The sequence below is a fragment of the Diceros bicornis genome, chromosome 31, assembly GCF_020826845.1.
Source record: "Diceros bicornis minor isolate mBicDic1 chromosome 31, mDicBic1.mat.cur, whole genome shotgun sequence".
Classification (NCBI taxonomy): Eukaryota; Metazoa; Chordata; class Mammalia; order Perissodactyla; family Rhinocerotidae; genus Diceros; species Diceros bicornis.
The window spans coordinates 17,460,683-17,483,358 of NC_080770.1; the positions used below are offsets into that span (position 1 = coordinate 17,460,683).

Below are 22,676 nucleotides of genomic sequence, written 5' to 3' on the forward strand. Positions count from 1 at the left end.
ACAGGTCTTCTTATAGTTAGAGCCAGGTGATCAACGAGACCCTTATATTTTGGGACAGGGAGTAAAATTTTGAGTTTGTGCTTTTATTAGTTGAGGATCCACATTTTCATTAGATTTTTCAAGGGATTCGTGTAAAAAATAAAACGTTTAAAGACCATTTTTACAGTGAAGTGAGGCTAAAAGTTTTTCCATAGCTCCACTTGCTTTTTTCCTTAAAGTCTTTTCTCGTTCACTTGTAGTTGAATCCTCTAGTTACCATGGAGAGGATCTCTCCAGGGCTAAATCCTTGTTTAGGGGCTTCTTTCTCTTCTCCTTCTTCCTTGTCCTCTTTCTCTTTCTCCCTCTCTCCTTCCCCTTCTTCTTCTCTTCCTTCTCCTCCTCCTCCTGCTCCTCCTCACCCTTCTTCTTCTTCCCCTCCACTCCACATCATGCTCCCCCTCCTCTTCCTTCTTCTCCTTCTTCTAGTCTTTATTTTAGCAGGGGTGAGGATGCTCTCCTTCTCCTTCCTTATCCCCACTGTCAGCTCTGATAGCCCATGTGTTCCAGGAAAGGCTGGCTTCATGGACATGCAACTTGTGTGGTTGACAGGGACCTGTTTTCAGAAGTCCCTCAAGTTTGGCTTAATGCTCTCCTGTCACAGTCTTGAAATTCTTAATACTTTTTGAACAAGGATCCTTTACATTTTTATTTTGTCCTGGACCCTGTATATTATGTAGCTAGTCCTAGTTGTAGGTTTCACAATTTGTAGCTTTGCTGGTTCTTTCATTAGGTAGAGGCTCTCCCTGGTTGTGAACTAGTAAACCCACAAGTGCCTTGTTCAGAAATTGTTCACCTTTTGCTCTGGCCTGACTCAGGCATTCAGATTGGCTGTGGTTTTCTTTCTCTGTAAACACATACTATTCAGTCCTTTTTGCCTCTTCACTTGTCAGTACCTCTGCTCTAGTTCAACTGGATATGTCTGGACCCCACACAGGTCACTGAGCTTGTGAGTTAAGACCATTTCAGGTCGCACAGGCAGTCATTAGTGACATGCAACAAATGAGTCCTTCTGCAAAGGGGCCCCTTAAGTCCAATTTCCTGCTGTGTCTTTATACATGTGAAATTGCCAAATCATGATCTTTTTCATTCCATTTTTCTCTTTTCTAATAAGCACCACCTATTCTCTCTCTGGGGTTTTCTGGGTGTAGAAGAACATGAAAACATCTCCTAGTTCACCTCACTGCTGTCATACAAATAAATATTCTGGTTACAGAGTGTTTCCTTCTAGATGCTTCTTGAAAGGACTGCAACTAACTCTTGACTCCTCTTCTCCAGGGAAGGCCATTGACATTCTTGGAAGAGAAGTCTGAAGTAGAGATGAACCAGACTTTCAGTGAGGTGAAACAGTTGAATTTTAGGGAACATCTCAGCTAGACTTTCTGCACTCCTCTGCATGAACTCTGTTCACATCACTAGCAGTTCCACAGAAAGGTCACATATGGTGTCTTTGCATCTGATTGTTATCCTTCCTAGAAAATCCTTCTCAAAACAGCCTTATTGCTTGTTCTCTTCCTCCTTCAGTTTGTTGATAAAAAATTCACCTTTTCATGAGTTCTTTGTTGATGTAACTATTTAAAATTTGAACACCTTTTCTTCCAAACTCCATTTTCTTTTTTTTTCTGTAACAGTGACATTTGAAACGCCATTTACTTACTTACACTACTGTCTGTCTCTGTCCACTAGACCGTGAATGCCAGAAGGGCAGGTGGTTTGAAGGTTTTGTTCGTTTCTGCATCTGCAATGCCTAATCGCATGACATGTTGAGCATCAATAAACACTTGTTTATGAACATCTAGTTTGATGTACACCATGACTTGAGAGGGGAGCAGAATCGATACTGTTAATCCCACTTACAAATGGGGAAAAGTGGTGACTCATGGTTAAGGGTCATTATATGTCATCAATAACTTTTATTAGTTCATTCAACAATTGTTTACTAATACTTAAAATTCTGGGTAACGGAGATATAGTTACCAAAAGAATTTGTCACTATCTTTCTAAAACTTATTCTAAAGTAAGTTTTAGTGACTCTATTGAAATGAGGCAAGAATTGGACAGCGTTTTTTAAAAAACTGAAGTATGAGAGAAAGGGTAGAAAATAAAAGCATCTTGAGAAAAAGGAAGAGAGGATTCAGCTCTAGTTGTGAAATGAAGGTCATAAAAATCCATAAGGACTGGAATACCTCTAATAGATACAAGTTGTAATAAATAACTTAAATATGAACTACGTAAAACTTGTTTCTTTTCTTCACCAACACGTTATGTCATTGCTGTAGATTTGTCTTCAATATACTGCATAAGGTTTTATTTGATTTGATGATTATGTGTTCATTTATTTGGCATATGTTTATGGGACCATTGTGACTGTGCCTTGTTAAAGTGTGATTCTGGGAACAAGTGCATTGGACTTTTCTGGATAATTGTTGAATATGAAGATCCCAGTATGTCACATAAGACTTTCTGAAACAAATGTTCTGTGAATTTTCTTGAATAACAAGCTTCCCAAGCAACTAACTGCTTTGTACACTAAAGTTCAAAAGCACTGATTCTCCTAAGGATATGACATCATGAAAAGCTCCATGGAGACACAGACATGAGTAAAACATTGCAAGTAGTTCATCTTTCATGCTTACACTGTTTTTCTCTTTTCTTTTTTAAATTCAATATATAAATATATGCTTAGAAGTCATAGTATAATAATGAACTGGATTTTGTCCCTGACCCTGAAGAAATAATATATGAATAGAAAGTAGATTCACTATGGTGATGTAATGTCCTAGTGAATAAACTAGAGGTTTATAGAGTGTGTTGGAAGCAGAAAGCAGAAAGGGATTAATTCAATCCCATGTGTACTGGGAGTGGAGTAAGGCATGCTCCAGACAGAGCTGGCTTTTAAACTAGGCCTTAGAGTTGAGAGGCAAAACATAGTGTGGGGATATAAAGAATATGCACCACAGTTGTATATATGGATATGGGAATAGATCTAAGTATAGTTATCTCTAGGTATAGCTACAGGTAAAACTGTAGGTATAGAGATAGATTTATAATAGTAACTCAGTGTAATGGCAACTGAAATAATGGGTTAGTAGCAGTACAAAGCTGGCTTATGATAGTGTTCATCCGAACGACATATGGAAGTTTAGAGAAAAATCAATTCAACAGACAGTAATATGATTTGTTTACCTTCATGTCTGCTTTATTTTATTTTCATTTGTTTCAAGTACAGGCACAGAGTCTCAGAAAATGTCCATCACAAATGAAAGTGCAATAACAGAATTCATTCTCCTGGGGCTCACAGATCGCCCCGAACTCCAGCCTCTCCTCTTTGTGCTGTTTCTGGTTGTGTACATTATCACCCTATTAGGCAACCTGGGCATGATGGTGTTAATCAAACTGGACTCTTGCCTTCACACACTCATGTAATTCTTCCTCACTAATTTAGCTTTTGTAGATTTGTGCTATACCTCGAATGCAACCCTGCAGATGTTGACTAATTTCTCACCAAAGAAGAAGACCATCACCTTCGCTGGCTGCTTTACACAGTGTTGCATATTCATTTCTCTTCTTTTTACTGAGATTTACACACTGGCATCAATGGCCGAAGACTGCTACATGGCCATATGCAACCCCCTGCCCTACAGTGTGAAAATGTCCAGTCCTGTCTGCATCTGCTTGGCCACATTTCCTTATGTCTATGGCATCTCAGAAGGACTGTTCCAGGCCATCCTGACCTTCCGCTTGACCTTCCGTAGATCCAATGTCGTCAACCACTTCTACTGTGCTGACCGCCCCTCATGAAGCTTTCCTGCTCTGATACTTATGTCGAAGATCAGCCATGCTCATACCAGCTGGCCTCAACCTCTCCAACTCCCTCACCATCATCCTGGTGTCCTATGACTTCATTATTGCTGCCATCCTCAGGATCAAATCAGCAGAGGGAAGGCACAAGGCATTCTCCACCTGTTGTTCCCACGTGATGGCTGTTACTCTATTTTATGTGACACTCTTCTGCATGTATGTAAGACCAACAACAGATAAGACTATTGAAGAATCAAAAATAATAGCTGTCTTGTGCACTTTTTTAAGCCCAGCGCTTAATCCATTCACCTACAGTCTGCGGAAAAAGATGTAAAGCTGGCCTTGAAGAATGTCGTCAGACGAAATATGGCCACTAGGATGGCAATGCCTCCAATTTCCAATAAACCATAACTATAAATCTTTGGCTCAACTGTCTGCATTTTCATGATGACTTTTGGCATTCTCCATGGATATGTCTCAGGTATCTCAGCTGAAAAGCTCATGTTTGGGAGGAAATGAGCTGCACTTATTAGTCTAGGCCCTTGTTTCTCAATGTGTGGTCCCTGGCCCAGCAGCAAAAGAGTTAACCTTGTAGGTTGTTCGAAATGTAGCATTGCATTCTGTGCCTCAGATCTAGTAAACTCAAATCTATGTTTTAACCAAATCCTACGTGACTTGTAAACACACTAAATTTTGAGGAGCACTGCTCTAAGTGAAAATTCCTGGTTGATATACCCTGGAACACTGGCGTGCTCTTGTTTACAGTGGTAAACAGGATAAACATGGTCTCAGCTCAGTGCCTTGAGTTTGTTCTATTCTTATTACCATCTGTCTCTTGGGGCTAGGAGTCTTTAAGAAATATTCTTCCTTATACCTCCCTGACTTACTAACTAAAGCCAGAAGCTGTGGGTCATGATAGTGGTTTCCTGTTTCTCGTGAATGTGCTTGCATAATGGCCAGTATGGGAATGGAAAGAGAGAGGAATATAATGATCTTTCTTTTCTTAGACTTGAGTTTCTGGATCTAGTTTGTAGCTCCTGAGCTATTAGGGCCTACCTCTTTCCTGTGACTTGCAAGCCTTGGTCCACAAATTCAGGTCTAGGAAAGGAATGAATGCTTTCTGCTTTGAAATATTTAGAATTTACTTGGGATTATATTTTATTTTTTCTTCTCACTTTTTAAATGAAAGTTTGGATTATTGGTTTGAGTCTGGCTTCTTTTCTCATATATGTTTATACATTTCACCAAAACACTGCCTAAGCTGAAAGCCACTAATTTTGGTATTTTTTATCATTGTTTGCAATATATTTTAATTTTCCCTGTGACTTTTTAACTTATGGGTTATTTAGAAGAGAGTGTTTGGACTTTTACGTATTATTTCATTGTTACACGTTTGTAATTTAGTTTGTTGTCAGAGAACACAGCCCTATGACTTTAACCTTGAAATTTTATTGACTAGCTTTTTTTCCTCCGGGTTTGTTGAGATGTAATTGACATATAACATTGTGTAGGCTTAAGGTGGACAACATGATGATTTCGTACATCTATATATTGTGAAATGATTATCATCATAAGGTTAGTTAACACATCTATCATTCACACGATTACAATTTCTGTTGTTGTTTTCAAGGTGGCCAAATCATTTAAGATCCACTCTCTTAGCACTTGCAAGTACAAAAGAAAGTATTTTTAGCCATAGTCACTATGTTGTACATTAGATCCCCAGAATTTATTCATCTTATAACTGGAAGTTTGTACCCTTTGACCGACATCTCCCCATTTTCCCAACCCCTGTCAACCACCATTCTACTCTCTGGTTCAACGAGTTCAGTTTTTTTAGATTCCACGTAAAGGTGAAATCATACAGTATTTGTCTTTTTCTTCCTTCCTAAAGAAGGGAAAAAGTAAAAACTGTCTGATTATTAAAAGGATGTGGCATAGTAATTACATCATATTAACATTAAGTTGTATTATACAATTAAAAAGAAGCCCATTTCAAACAGTGTCAACCAATTCGTAATATTCCTATAAGAGTACTTAGTTTTAAAACACTAAAACCAAATATTCATACATTCTTGAGAAGCTATTATGTAAAATTGTTTGTGGGTAGACAAGAAGTGAAAGGTAATATGTAAAATTATATAATAACAGCTGTTAATTATGTAGTGGGGAAAATGATATAAAACTTCTGTAAGTAAAGAATATACTAAATCAGAAGTGAGTATTCTCTATTGAGAAGAGATTCTGTTTTGATTAAAGGAAACTAATGAAACAAATCATAGGGTAGTAAAACATAAAATATTAAGCTCTTTCTTGAAAAAATAAAACACATATGGTTCTATATTCAAGAGAAGTAGCCTAAAATATGTACCAAAGTGCAGTGAGAAAATCATTAAAATTAGAGATGTGAGTTTCTTTTGAGAAGATAACCAGCTTTCATTAAAGGAGACTACGTAATATATCATATGAAAGTAAATCATTTTCATATTCATGAAATATACTGTAAAGCACTTCCCATTGCTGGTAAGAGTAGCTCAGTGGTGTTCAAAATCGATGACCTAGGAAGTGAAAGGAAGAACTTATCTGCAAGCTAACCAAGTGGAAATGAGTTCTTGAGTGAGACTAAAAATATGACCCTGCATGATTATAAAAAGCTGACTTCTGCTTTTGTATTTCTTATCACCCATCATTGTCAAACTACTTTTCCATTCATTGTTTCCATTAGACTTTCACTTGAACCCAGGCTATGCATATATAAAAAATATTTTTGTTATCCCAGAGAATTGCATTCAGATACCACCACCAAGGGATACTTTTTTATTGGTTTTGAGACTCTTATTTTTTTTATCATTGGGAGCCTGTCAAAGTAGAACTTTTCTACATACTACCAAGGTTTCTTATAAACACTCTTCTCAAAGCCTGTTTCACGTCCTTGTTCCTCAGGCTGTAGATAAATGGATTCAGGATGGAACTCACAAAAATACAAAACACGGCCACAGTTTTCCCTTGTTCAACAGTCTGCTCATTTGCCGGTCTCATATATGTGCCACCATAAAACACAGCGACAGCTGTCAGGGGAAGCTACAGGTGGAGAAGTCCTTGTTCTGCCCTTCACTGGAATATGTCTTCATAATTGTGATGAAAACGAAAACGTAGCAGATGATGATGATGAGTAGGAACCTGTGAGTTGAATTTTTGTGGACACAAACAGAGCAGTTTGCTTTATGTAAGTGTCAGAACTTGTCAACATTAAGAGGAGTGGGCCAGCACAGTAGAAATGATTGTTGGTGTTGGGTCCATAAAAGGACAAGTGAGAGGTCAGTATTACCTGCGTTGCGCCCACCATAGAACCCCAGAGGTAGAGGAAAGTGACCAGGCAGATGCAATATGGCCCGGACATTCCGCTGTTGCAATGCAGGGGATTGCAGATTGCCACGTACCTGTCATAGGCCAAGACACTGAGCATGGACTACTCAGTAAGGGGCAGACTCATGAAGATTCATGGAGAAAGCTTGGCCACTCCGTTTTACTACTTAAATCTCTTCATCCAACTACTTCTCCTCCTGCTGCTTCTCTCATTCGTTCTCTTCTTCCTCTTTTTTTTTTTTTTTTTTTTTATCCAAGCTTCCTTGATACTGGAAACAAAGAAAAGGGAAGAGACAAGAGATAAACCAGATTGTTTTCCAGATCCCCTCCTTGATGAAAATGTTAAAAGTTTTCAGGGTGAAGAAACAGTTTGAAGATTTAAGTTTCAACGCTTAGCCTCTGTTGCCATTTTTTATTCGTACCTCAGTATTAAACATCCAGTGAATAATTTGATCTGGTTGACTCTGAGGAAAGCAAAACTTACCTTTAAATCAAATTTATAGAGGTAAATTTACTTACAATAAAATGTAGAAATGTTAGTGCAGTTTGACAAATGTGCACAGCCATGCAACCATAATTCACATTTTCGAGGCTACTATGCAGGTAGGGAGAGAGGGTGGGAATAGGGCACATAAAAATGCCACAAAGCTCACTCTTTTTAGCAACATTCTGACATGTTTACTTAAATAAATGGAATTAATTTTCCTAGAACTATTGCAAGCCTTTGGTAAATATCCAGAATTCTCAGGGTTGATTTTGACAACTGTTGCCAGTGTTCTCATTGCATTTTGGAGAAACAGGTTTTGGGAGATCATCACTCTGCCCTTCAGGAACTTAATCTCTCTAGATATACAATGCTTTTGAGATTCATTTAAGTTGTATTAGTAGTTTGTTCATTTTTGGCTGAATGGTATTCCATTATATGGGTATATCACAATTTGTTTCTCTATGCATTTGTCAGCATGCATCTGAGTTTCTTTGGGGGTATACACCTTTTCTCTTGTATAAATACATAAAGCTTACTGGGCCATAGTTTTATATGGCACTTAACTTTATGAGTAATTTTATGAGGAACAATCAGTTTTCCTGACGTCATTAAATTATTTTATACTCCATCAAGTGACATATTATGAAAGTTACAATTACTTCACATTGTCATTGTCTATCTTTTTCTTGCTAATCTTTTTAATTCTTGCCATTGATGTGACTATGAAGTGGTATCACGTTGTAGTTATAATTTGCATTTTCTTGACAGTTATGGCTGTTGGCCTTCTTTTCATGTGGTTACTGGCTATTCACAAATCTTCTTTTATGAACTCTGTTCACCTCATAGACTTTTTTTTTCAGTTAGGGTGGTTATGCTTTAAGCAGTTTATTGTGGAAAATCTTCATGTATTCTGAATCCAAGTCCTTGTCAGAATAATTGAATGTGTATATTTTCCTAATCTGTGGTTTTCCTAGTCTTTCTGCTCCTCAAATCTCTCACCTACTGTACCTTCCTACTCCTCACTCTCCTTAGATAACCTCATTTCAGTGTTCATAGAGAAAAATTTAAGCTTTCTGATTGGAATTCCTTGTTCTTTACTATACTAAAATTGCAAAACTTATCTGCACGTAGTTTCTTCCTTCCATAGTATTAAAAGTGATGGTTAAATTGTTTATGTGTGCTGAACATCTCATGCACAGTACCAAGCAGTGTATACAGGAGTTAGGTAAGGATATGGGCCTCAAAGGAGAATCTAGTTCCCAAAGCATTAAATTAAGGTTATGCCCTGGAGTAACAAAGACTATTTTAATTGGTTTTCAAAAATTATTTAAAAAATGCTCTACGGAATATACTTAGCAAATACATTATAAATCTTCCCACTGTGCTTTTACAAATATGGTAAGTCAGCTTTTACAAGTAGGTCTTTTTCTACATTTGTTCACAAAAATATGTTTTGTACTTTTGTGTGGAGATTAGTATCCCCTAAATGTGGAAAAAATTGCATCTAAAGCGTTTTGCCTTCATTTTCTTCATAATACTTGCTTCTAACAGACATTATGTTATACATCTTCATCTATGTGTTTAATATCTATTCCTCCTCCTACAATATGTGCTCCATGACACTGGGGAAATTGTGCACTGCTGTAACTACAGATCCCAAAACAGAAAAATATCAAATTTGCAGTGTACTACAATAAATGAGTGGGTAAGTTTACAAAACAGATAGAACAGTTCTTCATTCTGTACCTTCTGAGCCATATATCAAGAGTCAAATTTCACTAATTCAGTGTCCTCTTTAAGAAATTAAGTCAGACGACTATAGGTTTCAAATGAAAATGCTGTACTGAACATTCATCTTCTATTTTATATCTGAAACAATAGGATATCACAGTGGAAGGGACCTTAGAAATCCAACTTCTTTCGTTTCTCCATTTGAATGATGCTGATGACAAGCTACTTTTCAGGTCTAGTTTTCATTTTTTTGGCCTTTTTTCCAAAAACATTTGAAAAAAATATCAAATATGAAGTTCCCCAAGAAGACAGTTATAAATGTATAAATATGTATATATAATATGTAATATTATAACATATTATCTATTAATTAATATAAAATATAATTATGTAAATACATTATATATACACGAGAGAGAGAGTGAGCGTGTTTGCGTGTTTGAGATACATGTATATATATATATATAGAGAGAGATAATAGAGCTATAGGGTGAAAATATTTACATAGAAATCCTGATGTGTTTGTTGAAAAGAGAAGAGCAATTTCCTCATAGATGAATAGATCAATGAGTAAGTGATAAAACAGATGGAATCAAATAATAAAAGCAGAATCTGGATCAGACAGAATTCCTCACTTTCTTTGTCACTTTCAGTTTTCAAGGGCTAAGAAAATGTCTTCTCAAAACCACACTCTAGTGACGGAATTCATTCTCTTGGGACTCACAGAGGATCCAGTGCTAGAAAAGATCCTGTTTGGGGTGTTTCTGGTGATCTACCTAATCACACTGGCAGGGAATCTGTGTATGATCACGCTGATCAGGACCAATTCTCACCTCCAAACGCCCATGTATTTCCTCCTTAGCCACCTCTCCTTTGTAGACATTTGTTATTCCTCCAACATTACTCCAAATATGCTGCATAATTTCCTCTCAGACCAGAAGACCATCTCCTATGCTGGATGCGTCACGCAGTGTCTTCTCTTCATTGCCCTGGGCATCACTGAGCTTTATCTCCTCACTTCCATGGCACTGGATCGCTATGTAGCCATTCGCAGCCCTTTACATTACAGCACCAGAATGTCCAGCAACATTTGTATCTCTCTAGTCGTGGTCCCTTATACTTTTGGCTTCCTCCATGGACTCTCTCAGGCACTGCTGACTTTTCACTTGTCCTTCTGTGGCTCCCTTGAAATCAATCATTTCTACTGTGCTGACCCTCCTCTTATAATGTTGGCCTGCTCTGACACCTATGTCAAGAAGATGGCAATGTTTGTAGTTGCTGGTTTTACTCTCTTAAGCTCCCTCTTCATCATTCTCCTGTCCTACCTTTTCATTATTGCAGCTGTATTGAGGATCCATTCTGCTGAAGGCAGGTACAAAGCCTTTTCTACCTGTGGTTCCCACTTGACAACAGTCACCATATTTTATGGAACCCTCCTCTGCATGTACTTAAGGCCCCCATCTGAGACGTCTGTAGAGGAGTCCAAAATAATTGCAGTCTTCTATACTTTTTTGAGCCCAATGCTGAACCCATTGATCTACAGTCTAAGGAACAAGGATGTGATCCATGCCATGCAGCAAATGATTAAGGGAAATCTCTTTCATAAAATTGCAGTTTAAGTGAGTGCTCATTTGTAATTGCTAAATGTCTATGATGACATGGTGATCTCTTCAAAGGGCAAATCTATTACTCTATAGTCATAATTTCTTTATCTTTGCGAACTGTCAATGACATTAGCTAAATTCTCAAAATTAATACCTTCAAGACAACTTGTTTTAATAAAAATTGTAATATTGAAATTAAACAATATTTTCTTTAGCAGAGAGCCTCTAAAAATAAAATGGGCAGTATCCAATAATTCCGTATAAAACTTTAATATCTTTACTCACTTGGGTGTAAAAGTTTGTAATTAACTCACTCTGATGGAAACACTGGAAATCCATCTTCTCTGAGTTATATGGTCTACAGAGCCATAGCAAGGTTCAAAACAGGGAGATTAGTTTTGCACTTCTTTTACTTACAAAATTATTTCTTCTTCAATGTGTGGTGTAGAACAATGGCTCTTGTGCCTGACTAATTACTGGAATCACCTTGGGGAAATTTTAAATACATAGATCACACATAGGTTAAAACATTTTGCAAATTCTCCCACAATCCGAATCATACACATCCTAAAAACTTTTTGTCCATTTATAAATACTGGTTATGATCCTCAGTTTTGAAAATAAACTGTCAACACCTGTTTGTGAGTTTCCAGGAGTATGGATTGAATTCAAGCACAGTATAGTATAAAGCATTCTAGATATATTTTTTATGTAGTAGCACTGAGTTAGGTCTAATTTATTGAGTTAATACAATCTATCAAGTGGCTTCTTCAGACCTGAGAAGGCCCTGAAACAGTATACAGATGAGTAGGTGTTTACATATCTTTTTGGAGGAGGACACCCGATTCTTGTTTTGGTTCAGAAAACTGTCTGTGACGTTATTCTCTAGATAAGTCTGTTCCAGTAGTTCTCAAAATTTCTATTGAGAAAATCTTCAGTAAAGAAAGTTACATAAAGAGATACATAAATCATCCTCGTTAATCTATGCAATATTATTCAACTAAATGGCTGCATATTGAAACATATATTAAACTTTCTTTAAATTGTCTTAAATGTCTGGTATTCTAATATTGTGCACTTTGATTTTAACTTAGACCGCTATACTAAATGTTCACATGAAATTAACTGCTATACTTACTCTGTGTTCAAATAATTTTCCAGAAAATCACTCAGAAGACCTGCAGTTTTAGAAAACTGGGCTCCATTCTTAAGTCTCAGTTGATTGAATAAGGCTGATTCTATCAAACATGTTCACTATAAATAACTGAAAATACAGACAGTGGTGAGGAAGTAACATTTGTCAGTGATGTGCCCTAAACCAACGGACAGCTTCTGTTTGAATTTTCTTATATTTTTCTCAATAAATTGGTATACATATATATTCTTATAATTCCTAAAACAAAATTAGAATCATTTGCCATATACAAGTTTTAATATTGATTTTCACTTGAGAATATAATGTTTGTATTTTCATACAGACTATTTTTAGTGAACATTATTTTTAATGTGGTGTGATACACAAAATTAAATCATACTTGAAGTTAATTGCAAAAATAATACATATCAGTTGTAGAGAAGCAAATTGAAAAATACTAAAGGATTTTTAAATTTTGGAAAAAAAATTAGTTTCAATTTTGGAATAAAAGTAAAATTTACTTGCAATCTCCTATTAAAAGGGAGTTGTTCCCTGCATTTGGTTTATTTTTTTCCACTTTATCTTGCAAACCATTATTCCATCATATCAATATATCCTATTGTTGTTATGATTGACTCGTATCTCTATGTCCATATCCCTCCCGTTATTTCTCTAGGATACATTCCTAAATGTGGAATTGCTGACTTAAATGCTTTGAACACTTTTAAAGCCCTTGCTAAATTTTTCTATGGGTAAATTTTTATCCAGAAAGCATCAATCATTTACACTTATGATTAGTAACATTTGAAAATAACCATTTCATTGTACTTATATTAATATTAAGAAATATTATTTAAGATTATTTACTTCTTTGTCTCAACTGAAATTCTTAGGCAAGGTTTCTATTTTAATTTGAACAGAAAAAGAATTGAAATATATATTTAACAAATGAAATATATACATCAGCTTGATGATTACTGTTCATAATGTTTCCAATAATTCTTCACATGAAGAATATTTACATTTTTATTTGGAAAATTTTTGTATGTTTTTGTTTTGCTTTGTGGATTTTCTCCATCCTAAAATTAAATAAGCAAGTATCTATATTATGTTATTGGTTTTTTGTGGCTATATATTATAGGAATACCTTGAGTTATTCTAGATGCAATTTTTTTGTATGTTGTAATATTGTATATAAATTTTCCCTCACATTTTAACCCATTTCCTTCTATTTATTAAGCACCTTGTTACTTTTCATTAATTTGTGATGTTATCTTCATTGTATACTAAATGAATCCATTTCTGTTTTTTCTTTGACCAATCTATATACATATTTTAAGCCAAATTCTTATAATTAACGTAAATTTGAAATATTTCAATTTCTTTTTTTTTTTTTTTTGTGAGGAAGATCAGCCCTGAGCTAACATCCAATGCCAATCCTTCTCTTTTTTGCCAAGGAAGATGGGCCCTGGACTAACATCCGTGCCTGTCTTCCTCTACTTTTTATGCGATGCCACCACAGCATGGCTTGACAAGCAGTGCATCGGTGCGTGCCCAGGATCAGAACCTACAAACTCTGAGCCAACGAAGCTATGCCACCGGACAGGCCCCCTAAATGTTTCAATTTCTAGTAGAGAAATTCCATCTTTATTATTTTTGACTTTCAAATTTACATTAGGAGAATGCAAATAAGATGCTTCTAGCTACCTGATATTTTTAACCCAGAAATTATGCATACAATAGTTCAATTTAGAAGGATATGCACACATATACAATATCATATGTGGCTACACATCCAATACAGATCCATAGGAAATTATGTGAAAAATGTGAAAAAATATTTTAGTATTAATTGTATTGTTATAGCTTGGTCCCCAGGTCCGATGGGGAGATGTATGGCACGGAGGCCGCAGAGAGGACTGCTTAGGGCTGAAAGGTTACAGGTGAGTTAAGCATTTTTACTAGAAGGGTGGAGAGGTGATGGTGGCCTATAAATGAGAAGAAAAGCGTATAACTTTGGCACATTAATGCTGTTTATTTATTAACAGTTGTAAACATACATTTATTTTTGTACCATCCCAGTGTCCATGATGCAATATAGTTTTCAACAAAGATATCTAAATAGAGAATCTTATCCATATCTGGATTTGCTTTTTGCCAACAACAATCCCCCAAAAGAACTGACGTACCCACACATAACTCCTCAACTGTGAGTCACTCAATCACTGAAAACAATCCTGAAAAACAATTTGATCAAAATTCAAATAAATATTAAACATTTCAATAATCAGAAGAAAATGTCTCTGAGCTTAATAGCAGACTGAGAAATTCCCAATAGAAAAGTTACTTCTTTATGACCATAAAATAATTTAAAATTAAGCAGCTCCAACAATTTGACAAAGATTTTGTCACACATAAGATAAAGTGATAATAATACTAAGACACAGTAAGTTTATAGAAATCATTTGAAGCATTAAACACCAACATATAAATGCCTTTCAAAGATTATGATCTGAAAATTAATAAAAATACAAAAATGCTAAAATTAATGAATAAATCGTTAGTAATCAAAAATACAAATTGAGATATTATTTTGTCTAGTATCTATATTTAAGAGATTTCAAAAAACTGCGCTTTTATACATTGATGTTAGAAAAATAAAAGTACACAGTTTCTCTGGAAATTAATTTCACCTTATATTTTTAAGAGTCAAAAATATTTGTACAGTTTTAGTCAGCTATTCCAATTTTAAAAACGTGCTGAAGGCATAATAAGAAACTTGGAGATTTTCCTAAGATTTGTTTTATAATTGACAAAAGGGAAACAAGTGATATATTAACTCAAGCAGCCCTCATTTTGCGTGGTGCTGGTAAACTGGACCATCTACAGACCGGAAATATGTCTTTGCTTTCATGGAACTAAGTTTCCATAGCACTGTGCAAAGTGAGGACCCCTGCATTTAATAACAGGTTAAGCATGGGCAATATGATGGCTGTAAATAACTAGAACCCCTGGAAGGGTGTGTTGGCTGTGAGCACAAGGTAAGTGAGACTATTGCATGACAAATTTTTGCATTAGAATGTTATACAGACATTAAAATGAAGAAGTTCTCAGTTAAGACATGGACAAACTATTTTATACTGCTTTTTATGAAAAAGAAAGGGTACAACAATATATATATTATGCTAACTTTGTAAAATACTAGTATTAAGGAAAAGTGAAACTTTATATCTGTGTACCAATTCCCCATGACAAAACAATTATTGCTTTTATAATCAAGAAACAATCAACAAAGTGCATATTTCCAATATCATCCAGATCCCAGGATATAAAATTAAAAGATCTTTATTTATTAATATTAGAATTGGAATATGAAAGTAGGGAAAAGTAGGGATTCAATATCCGTTCTAGGGACCGGCCTGGTGGTGCAAGCGGTTAAGTGCGCGCGCTTGACTTTGGTGGCGCAGTGTTCCCAGGCCCGGATCCTGGGCGCCCACTGACGAACCGCTTGTCAAGCCATGCTGTGGCGGTGTCCTATTAAAGTAGAGGAAGATGGGCACGGATGTTAGCCCAGGGCCAATCTTCCTCAGCAAAAAGAGGAGGATTGGCAACAGATATTAGCTCAGGGCTGATCTTGCTCACAAAAAAAAAAAAAAAAAAAAAAAAAACAAAACTGTTCTATAACAGTATTGAACAGGATGGTCATCCAGTTTTCTTCTAATTCCAGCTTCTATTATTTTTCTCCTGAAAATTATTGTGCTTCTGAATAGGTTGAGATCTTCAAGGGTAAACAAAGCTGTACTTAATTGTTTGTTAGGAATGAGGGATGGTGTACGTGAATATCTCTACCTACTGTTTTTAAATCTGGAAACCTAATTATTCCTTTACTCAGGAAGTTTCCATCTCAAAAGAAAGTTCCTTCAAATAAAAGCTTTTTTCTTCTTCTTCTCAAACTTAAACACTACCATCATAGTAGCTAGCATACTATGAAATTGAGAAAAACTAAAATAAATTAATGTTAAGTTCTAATAAATTATACCTGCTGCATGACTGTTTTCTGTGTTGAATTTACATCTACTATATGCACACATACACACAATCAAATGAATGCTTCCAATGCCTTTGAGGATGTAGGGAAACTAGGGTACTCTTTTGCTGGTGGTGATTTCACATATTGCTACATGCAAAAAGAAAGAAATATGAAAATAAGTAAGAACAAATCTCTAGAAATCTATCTTAATACAATAACTGATCAGAAGTAATGACTTATATGCATAAAGATTTTCTTAAAGAGGGAAAAATAAAAACTCCCTAAATATTAAGGTAGTGATGTACCAAAATGTTTCATATCAATGTTAAGTTATATCATGCTCTTAAATAAAGACCAGTTTCAAAGAGTATCCAACAATCTAGAATATGCTTATTTTACTATTTAGTTATAAAACACTGAAAAAAAATTCATGCATAGTAGAATAGTGGTTATTTTAAAATAGTTTGTGAGTAGACACAAAATGAAAGGTCATATATAAAATTATAGAAAAATAATTGTTAATACTGTAGGGACAAATATAAAATAGGGACAATATAAACTTCTTACATAAGACATGAAAATTCTAAATCAGAAATGGTTATCTCTCATTAATAAGGGTATCTGTTTCGATTAAAGGAAACTAATGAAGCAAATCCTTGGCTTATTAAAATGTAAAATATCAGGTTCTTTGTTGAAAAAATTAAACACGTTTTTATATTCAAGACAAGTAGACATAAAAATATGGCAAAAATGTATTGAGACCAAACATCCAAAATTAGAGATATGAGATTTTTTTAGAAGATAATCAGCTTTCATTAAAGGAAACTATGTAATACATTGTACGAAAGTAAGTCATTTTCATATCGAGGAAATATATTGTAAAGCACTTTCTTTGCTGATAAGATGGCTCAGCGATGGTCAATATTGATGACCTAGGAAGTGAAGGAAAGAATTTATCTGCTAAATAACCAAGTGGAAATGAGTTCTTGAATGAGACTAAAAACATGACCCTGCATTATTACAAACAACTGACTTCCACTCTTGTGTTTCCTATCAATCATCATTTCCAACCTCTTTTCCATTCATTGTTTCCATTGGACTCTCAATTGATGCCAAGCCATGCGTACATAAAGAACATCATTTTTATTCCAGAAAATTGCATTCAGGCACCACCAACAAGGGATATTTTTTGATCGTTTTTGAGATTCTTTTTTTAGTATTCATTGGGAGAGTGTCAAAATGGAACTTTTCTCCATTATACCAAGGTTTCTCATAAACACTCTTCTCAAAGCCTGTTTCACATCCTTGTTCCTCAGGCTGTAGATAAATGGATTCAGCATGGGACTCACAAAAATGCAAAACACGGCCACAATTTTCCCTTGTTCAACAGACTGCTGATTTGCTGGTCTCAGATACCAGCAAATCTGGTATTTGCTGTCAGGTGGGAGCCACAGGTGGAGAAGGCTTTGCGCTGCCCTTCACTGGAACGGATCCTCATAATGGTGATGAAAATGAAAACATAAGAGACGACGATGATGAGTAGGGAACCCGTGAGGTTAATCCCTGCAGACACAAATAGGGCCGTTTGCTTTATGTAAGTGTCAGAACATGTCAACGTTAAGAGGGGAGGGTCAGCACAGTAGAAATGGTTGATAGTGTTGGGTCCACAAAAGGACAAGCGAGAGGTCAATATCACCTGCATTGTGCCCACCATAGAACCCCAGAGGTAAGGGAAAGTGACCAGGCAGATGCAAAGTGGCCTGGACATTCTGCTGCTGTAATACAGGGGGCTGCAGATCGCCATGTACCTGTCATAGGCCATGGCACCAAGCATGTAATATTCAGTAAGGAGCAGAGTCACAAAAACAAAACATTGGATCAGACACCCCACGTAGGAAATGGTTTTCTTCTCAGATAGGAAATTGACAAGCATCTGAGGAGAGACATTAGTGGAATAAAAAATATCCATGCATACTAAATGGGTGAGGAAAAAGTAGCTAGGGGTTTGCAGCCCAGGATTAATTCTGATTAATAAAATCAATCCAAAGTTCCCTGTCATGGTGATGTGGTAAATCAGGAGAAACGCCACAAAATGGATGGACTGCAGCTCTCGTCGGCTGGTCAGTCCCAGCAGATTGAATTGAGTTGCCTCAGTGCCATTGCATTGGGGAACTTTTTCTATCTTCATGTTCTCTAATAAGAGAAGAATAATTGTTCAGGTATAAAGAGAGAAATAAATTGCATGAAATCCAAGAAAAGAAAAAATAAATATACTCTAAAACATACTGGTTTTGAAAAGAGAGGTTTAAATAGGTTACTATTTCCCTCAGAGATGGAAGACTTTCAAGAGGTGCCTTCAGGTGGTTGGTGGTGCTGACTAAAGTGGACGTTGTAGTGGAAACATGTTTTGAAGGCCATGCACCATGCTTTGCTGGCTGCTTTGCAACCCCCCCCTTAACTTGGCTAGCACACACAGAATCTGTCTCAGCTCACTGGTCTCCCTAAATAGGCTATGGAGTCAGAACCCCTGATCCTCAAACACGGCTACCACTGCAGTGGATCATGGCATAAACTGTTGATCAGGGAATAGGGAGAATGGATGAATCTCTGTAGACTGGTTCTATCACTGTCAGCAGAGGCAAACCTTCTGTAATTGGAGCAGCATATAATTCTTGAGAGCCTATTGTGTGTTTATTCACGTTCAGTTTCTACCTCATTTCTTACTTTCCAACAGCAGTGAACCTCTCCTGGTCCCTTGGAGTTCTGTCCGTCCCGTCTCCTTTGTTACAAATCAACACCTGGTATCCGGGATGTTTCTTCACTTAATATGCACTTTGATCTCACTAATCTCTTTTTATTGCATAGTTTCCCAATTTATTTTATATCTCATACATATTTCATATTCCTATTTCAATTTATCGCATACCCTTGACTTCACATCCTTAATCTAAACTACCAGGAGGCCTTGTTTGCTATACCTTCAGGAAGAAAGTCCATGACCACCTTCCTCTCCAACACATCTCTCAACAGTTTTCCTTGGAAGGTTGCAGCCACTCTAGCACCTTCATTGTGAAGCTGAGAGAGAATGAGAAAGAAACTGAGCTACTTTTCTCTTCCTCCCACCTCTGACATCCTGCTGGTTTCTCCCATTGGCCAAACTCAGCTGGAAACTATACACCAAAGGAGCTCTATTGATGTGACCCCTAAGGGTGAAATATCAGCTGGACAGAGCAAGGTAGAGAAGAAATGCAATAGGTCTGGGTGGGGTAGGGTGACAAAGAGAGAATCACCAGCATAGCCATATTATCCACATATCTGCAATGTTCCATAGTTATTATTATTCCCATTGAAAAATAAAGCACAAGGCTCAGAATCAGCAAATAACCAGTCCAAGTTCAATGAAAGTTTATTCACCTTCCAATGGTCCTCCAGACTCCAAAACTTAGTCCCTATACCATGCACTATTCTATCTTACATGTAAACACGAGAACTTAATGTTACCCCCAAGTCAAAAAATATTAAGACATTCAGGCAGAAATTGAAATAAATAATGAATCCCATTGCTGCATCATTCTTCAGAGATTTGATTCCCTGATGATACTGGAGATTGGGCAAAAATCATGTTCTCAATGAGTTTAGGTGTTTCAATAGAATAAAGAGATAGTGGTTGTTCATAGTCTGAATGACTTTCTGTTAGAAATAATTAAACCATAGGGATTTGGTCCCTCTATGACAATGACATTATAAAGTCTTCAGATTCTTCATATCCATGTTCTCACTGGGAAATCACTCTTATTTCACAGGTAGGATTAGGTATTTTTAATATATATTTTCGAATCTGAAATAAATATTTTAATCGACAAAAATAAAATTATGTGCCAAAACATATTCTGATGAATTAGCAAATATCTTGAATTAAATTCTACTATTCTCTCAGAGTACAAGTATTTACAAATGTACAGTGGAGTAGTATTTATCATGAAAGGGAACTAGACCAAAGAGAACATTCATTCCATCAATAATTATTGATTTCCTCCATTTGGGAAAGCACTGTTCTAGGTGTCACTGAAGCTGTAGCTATAGATTAAACTCTGTGTCCCTAAGGAGCTCACACTTTGATGCTGAGTCTTGTTTTAGACTAGACCTGCACTTTTCACCAAATAATAATAGTAGCTATGATCTATTAATTGCTCAATACATGTCAGGCATATTTTATAAGTTTTACAGGGATTAACTCCCACACATGAAAGGAGTTGCTATTAATCCCCAAATTTTATGCACGAGGAAACTTAGGCACAGAGAGATGAATAGCTTGTCCAAGTGCCATAGCTAGGAATTAGAGGATATTGGATTTCGAGCCAGGAAGTCTGGCTGCAGACCCCAATAACTGTTATACTCTGCTGACTCTCAAGAACTAACCATGCTTACTCTCTCTTGCTTCAGGAAGAAAAATAAGGGGGTGGTATTAAATAATCTTTCTGGCTCTTTCCCAGTTAACAATGCCTTTATAATTATAAGCACCATATCATGTCATGTTCTATAGCCCCTTCATGGAGAATTGGCCACTTTTAGGTATGTAATCTTTATTAATTATTTAAAATTAATTGAAAGTGCACTTCATGAAGATGCCTTCTCTAAATTTATTTTTCCACTCCAAATTGAACCACAACTACATAACAAGGAGGGATCACCCTTATTAAAGCTAAAGACCAACATTCTAGACTCTTTGAGTGACTGGGCAGTGGCAGCAAACGTCTACATGAGAGATTCTCAAGGTGAGGGTGAACGTCATGAGTGTAAAGCCTCGGGTTTCCCAGAGCCACTTCTGTCCACTTGCAAATACTTCTCTCTGAAGTTTTTTTGCTCAAATCGTGTTGGATGCTGTGTTCTGTTTACTGAAATGAACATCATTACCATAAAGTTCTCAGTTAAATTACATGGCATGTTCATTGCTCACATTACCTCATTTCTCCACGGGGAAGACATAAGTGGAGATGTTAATTATTTTGACTGTTGATGAATATTTCAGTGAATAGATATTTATTAAAAACACCATACGAGAGTACTTGTCTATTATGACAATTACTATGATCTTACAAACTTAGAAAAACACAAAATAATTTTATTGATTTAGGTGATTTGTCTTGCATTTTTTTACCCTGGTCAATAAGTCTGAAGCCCTCATGTGCAGAATAGGAAAATGCAATAACCAAGGAAGCTCGAGTGGTAGATTTACAAAGATCCTTACAAAGTGACCATTTCCATCCTTGGTATTATAGCTATTAACAAGAGTCAGTGCAACATTGTCGTACCTGGGTATGTGTTACTGAAGGAAAATGTAGGATTTTCCATGAGAGTCTTTGTGATCACTTTTATTCTGTACAAACATTGGGGGATGCACTTCATGATATCTTATGTACTGTCTCAGTTGTATGTGTAATGTGATTGTTATTTCAGTATGACTTTTTACACGTTTCAAGGAACTTGAATTCATGTCATAGAGTTTTTTCTTAATTTTTGCAAGAGTTAAAAAGAGGTAGAGTTACAACAAAATCATTACGATCTAGGGATATTCGTCAACTTTGCTTTCATTATTGTCTCCCACCACACCAAGGAGCCCTTTAATACATTATTTTTCCACTAATCACCCCCAGTCCCAAACATTAACATTGAATACCACTGATATGTGTATGTATACAGAGCAGTATATATCTGTCTATCTCTCTTTCTATACATGGATAGATATATAGATATATAATTTACGTATTATAAATGGTCTGATTTTATACATAAAACACTAAGATTTTCTTTTGTGCCCCATGAACCAATTTTTGCTCTTTGGGTAATAACATACAAAACAAAGGAGATCCTGAGCTGAGTCTCAAGAGTTAGGTAAAATCTGGTGATATCAGGGCCATCTGAGGTAGACTAGAGTGCAGGAAAATGGACATACCTTTCAGGGAGAAGGAAGAGATTGAAAATGATCTTGAGTTTACAGGCACAGGTAGACAGATCCTAGTTTTACAAGAACATATGCCATATATCAGTTCCACTTCCCTAAATCCATTCAGCTCAGAAAAACAGATGACTGTCAATGACTGATGCTTTAGATTCTACATCACAAGGTATACTGAAATAGAAATGATAACAATTTCAAAGAAAAACAATGTTTAAGGAAATTATTTAAGAAAATTATAATTGAGCAAATATGGTAAAGACTTACAGAAAAAATAAAGGCTTTTCAAATACAAAAAGATTTGCAGAAAAACATTTAAAAATACGACTGCCTTTATATATAAGGAGCTTTATATTGATTTATATATGTAAAACATCAGTCACTTTCTTACTTCTGCCACATGTGTTTACAAGTTTGAGAGAAGGGGAAGAAGTATCAGCTGACTTGATGAGGGTGATGGAGAAATGGCAAAAGACAAATGCATTTTTATTTCCTTTACTTTAGATCTCATTTGAAGCTAAGCAAACACA

The 22,676-nt window shown here is 36.0% G+C and overlaps 2 protein-coding genes and 1 pseudogene across 2 annotated transcripts; 2 read left to right on the plus strand and 1 right to left on the minus strand.

Moving 5' to 3' along the window:
- The first annotated feature begins 1,915 nt into the window (after positions 1-1,915).
- Positions 1,916-4,248, plus strand: LOC131395354 (olfactory receptor 5M11-like; annotated as a pseudogene).
- A 5,832-nt stretch (positions 4,249-10,080) lies between these two features.
- On the plus strand, positions 10,081-11,040 carry LOC131395074 (olfactory receptor 5M10-like). The gene has a single exon (XM_058526879.1). It carries the CDS (start codon positions 10,093-10,095, stop codon positions 11,038-11,040), a length of 948 nt encoding a protein of 315 aa, XP_058382862.1. The 5' UTR covers positions 10,081-10,092.
- Positions 11,041-17,410: 6,370 nt separating this feature from the next.
- Positions 17,411-18,378, minus strand: LOC131395355 (olfactory receptor 5M5-like). Its single transcript, XM_058527267.1, is given in 2 exon segments — positions 17,411-17,610; positions 17,613-18,378. Coding segments are annotated over 2 exon segments (966 nt in total).
- Between the last annotated feature and the right edge of the window lie 4,298 nt (positions 18,379-22,676).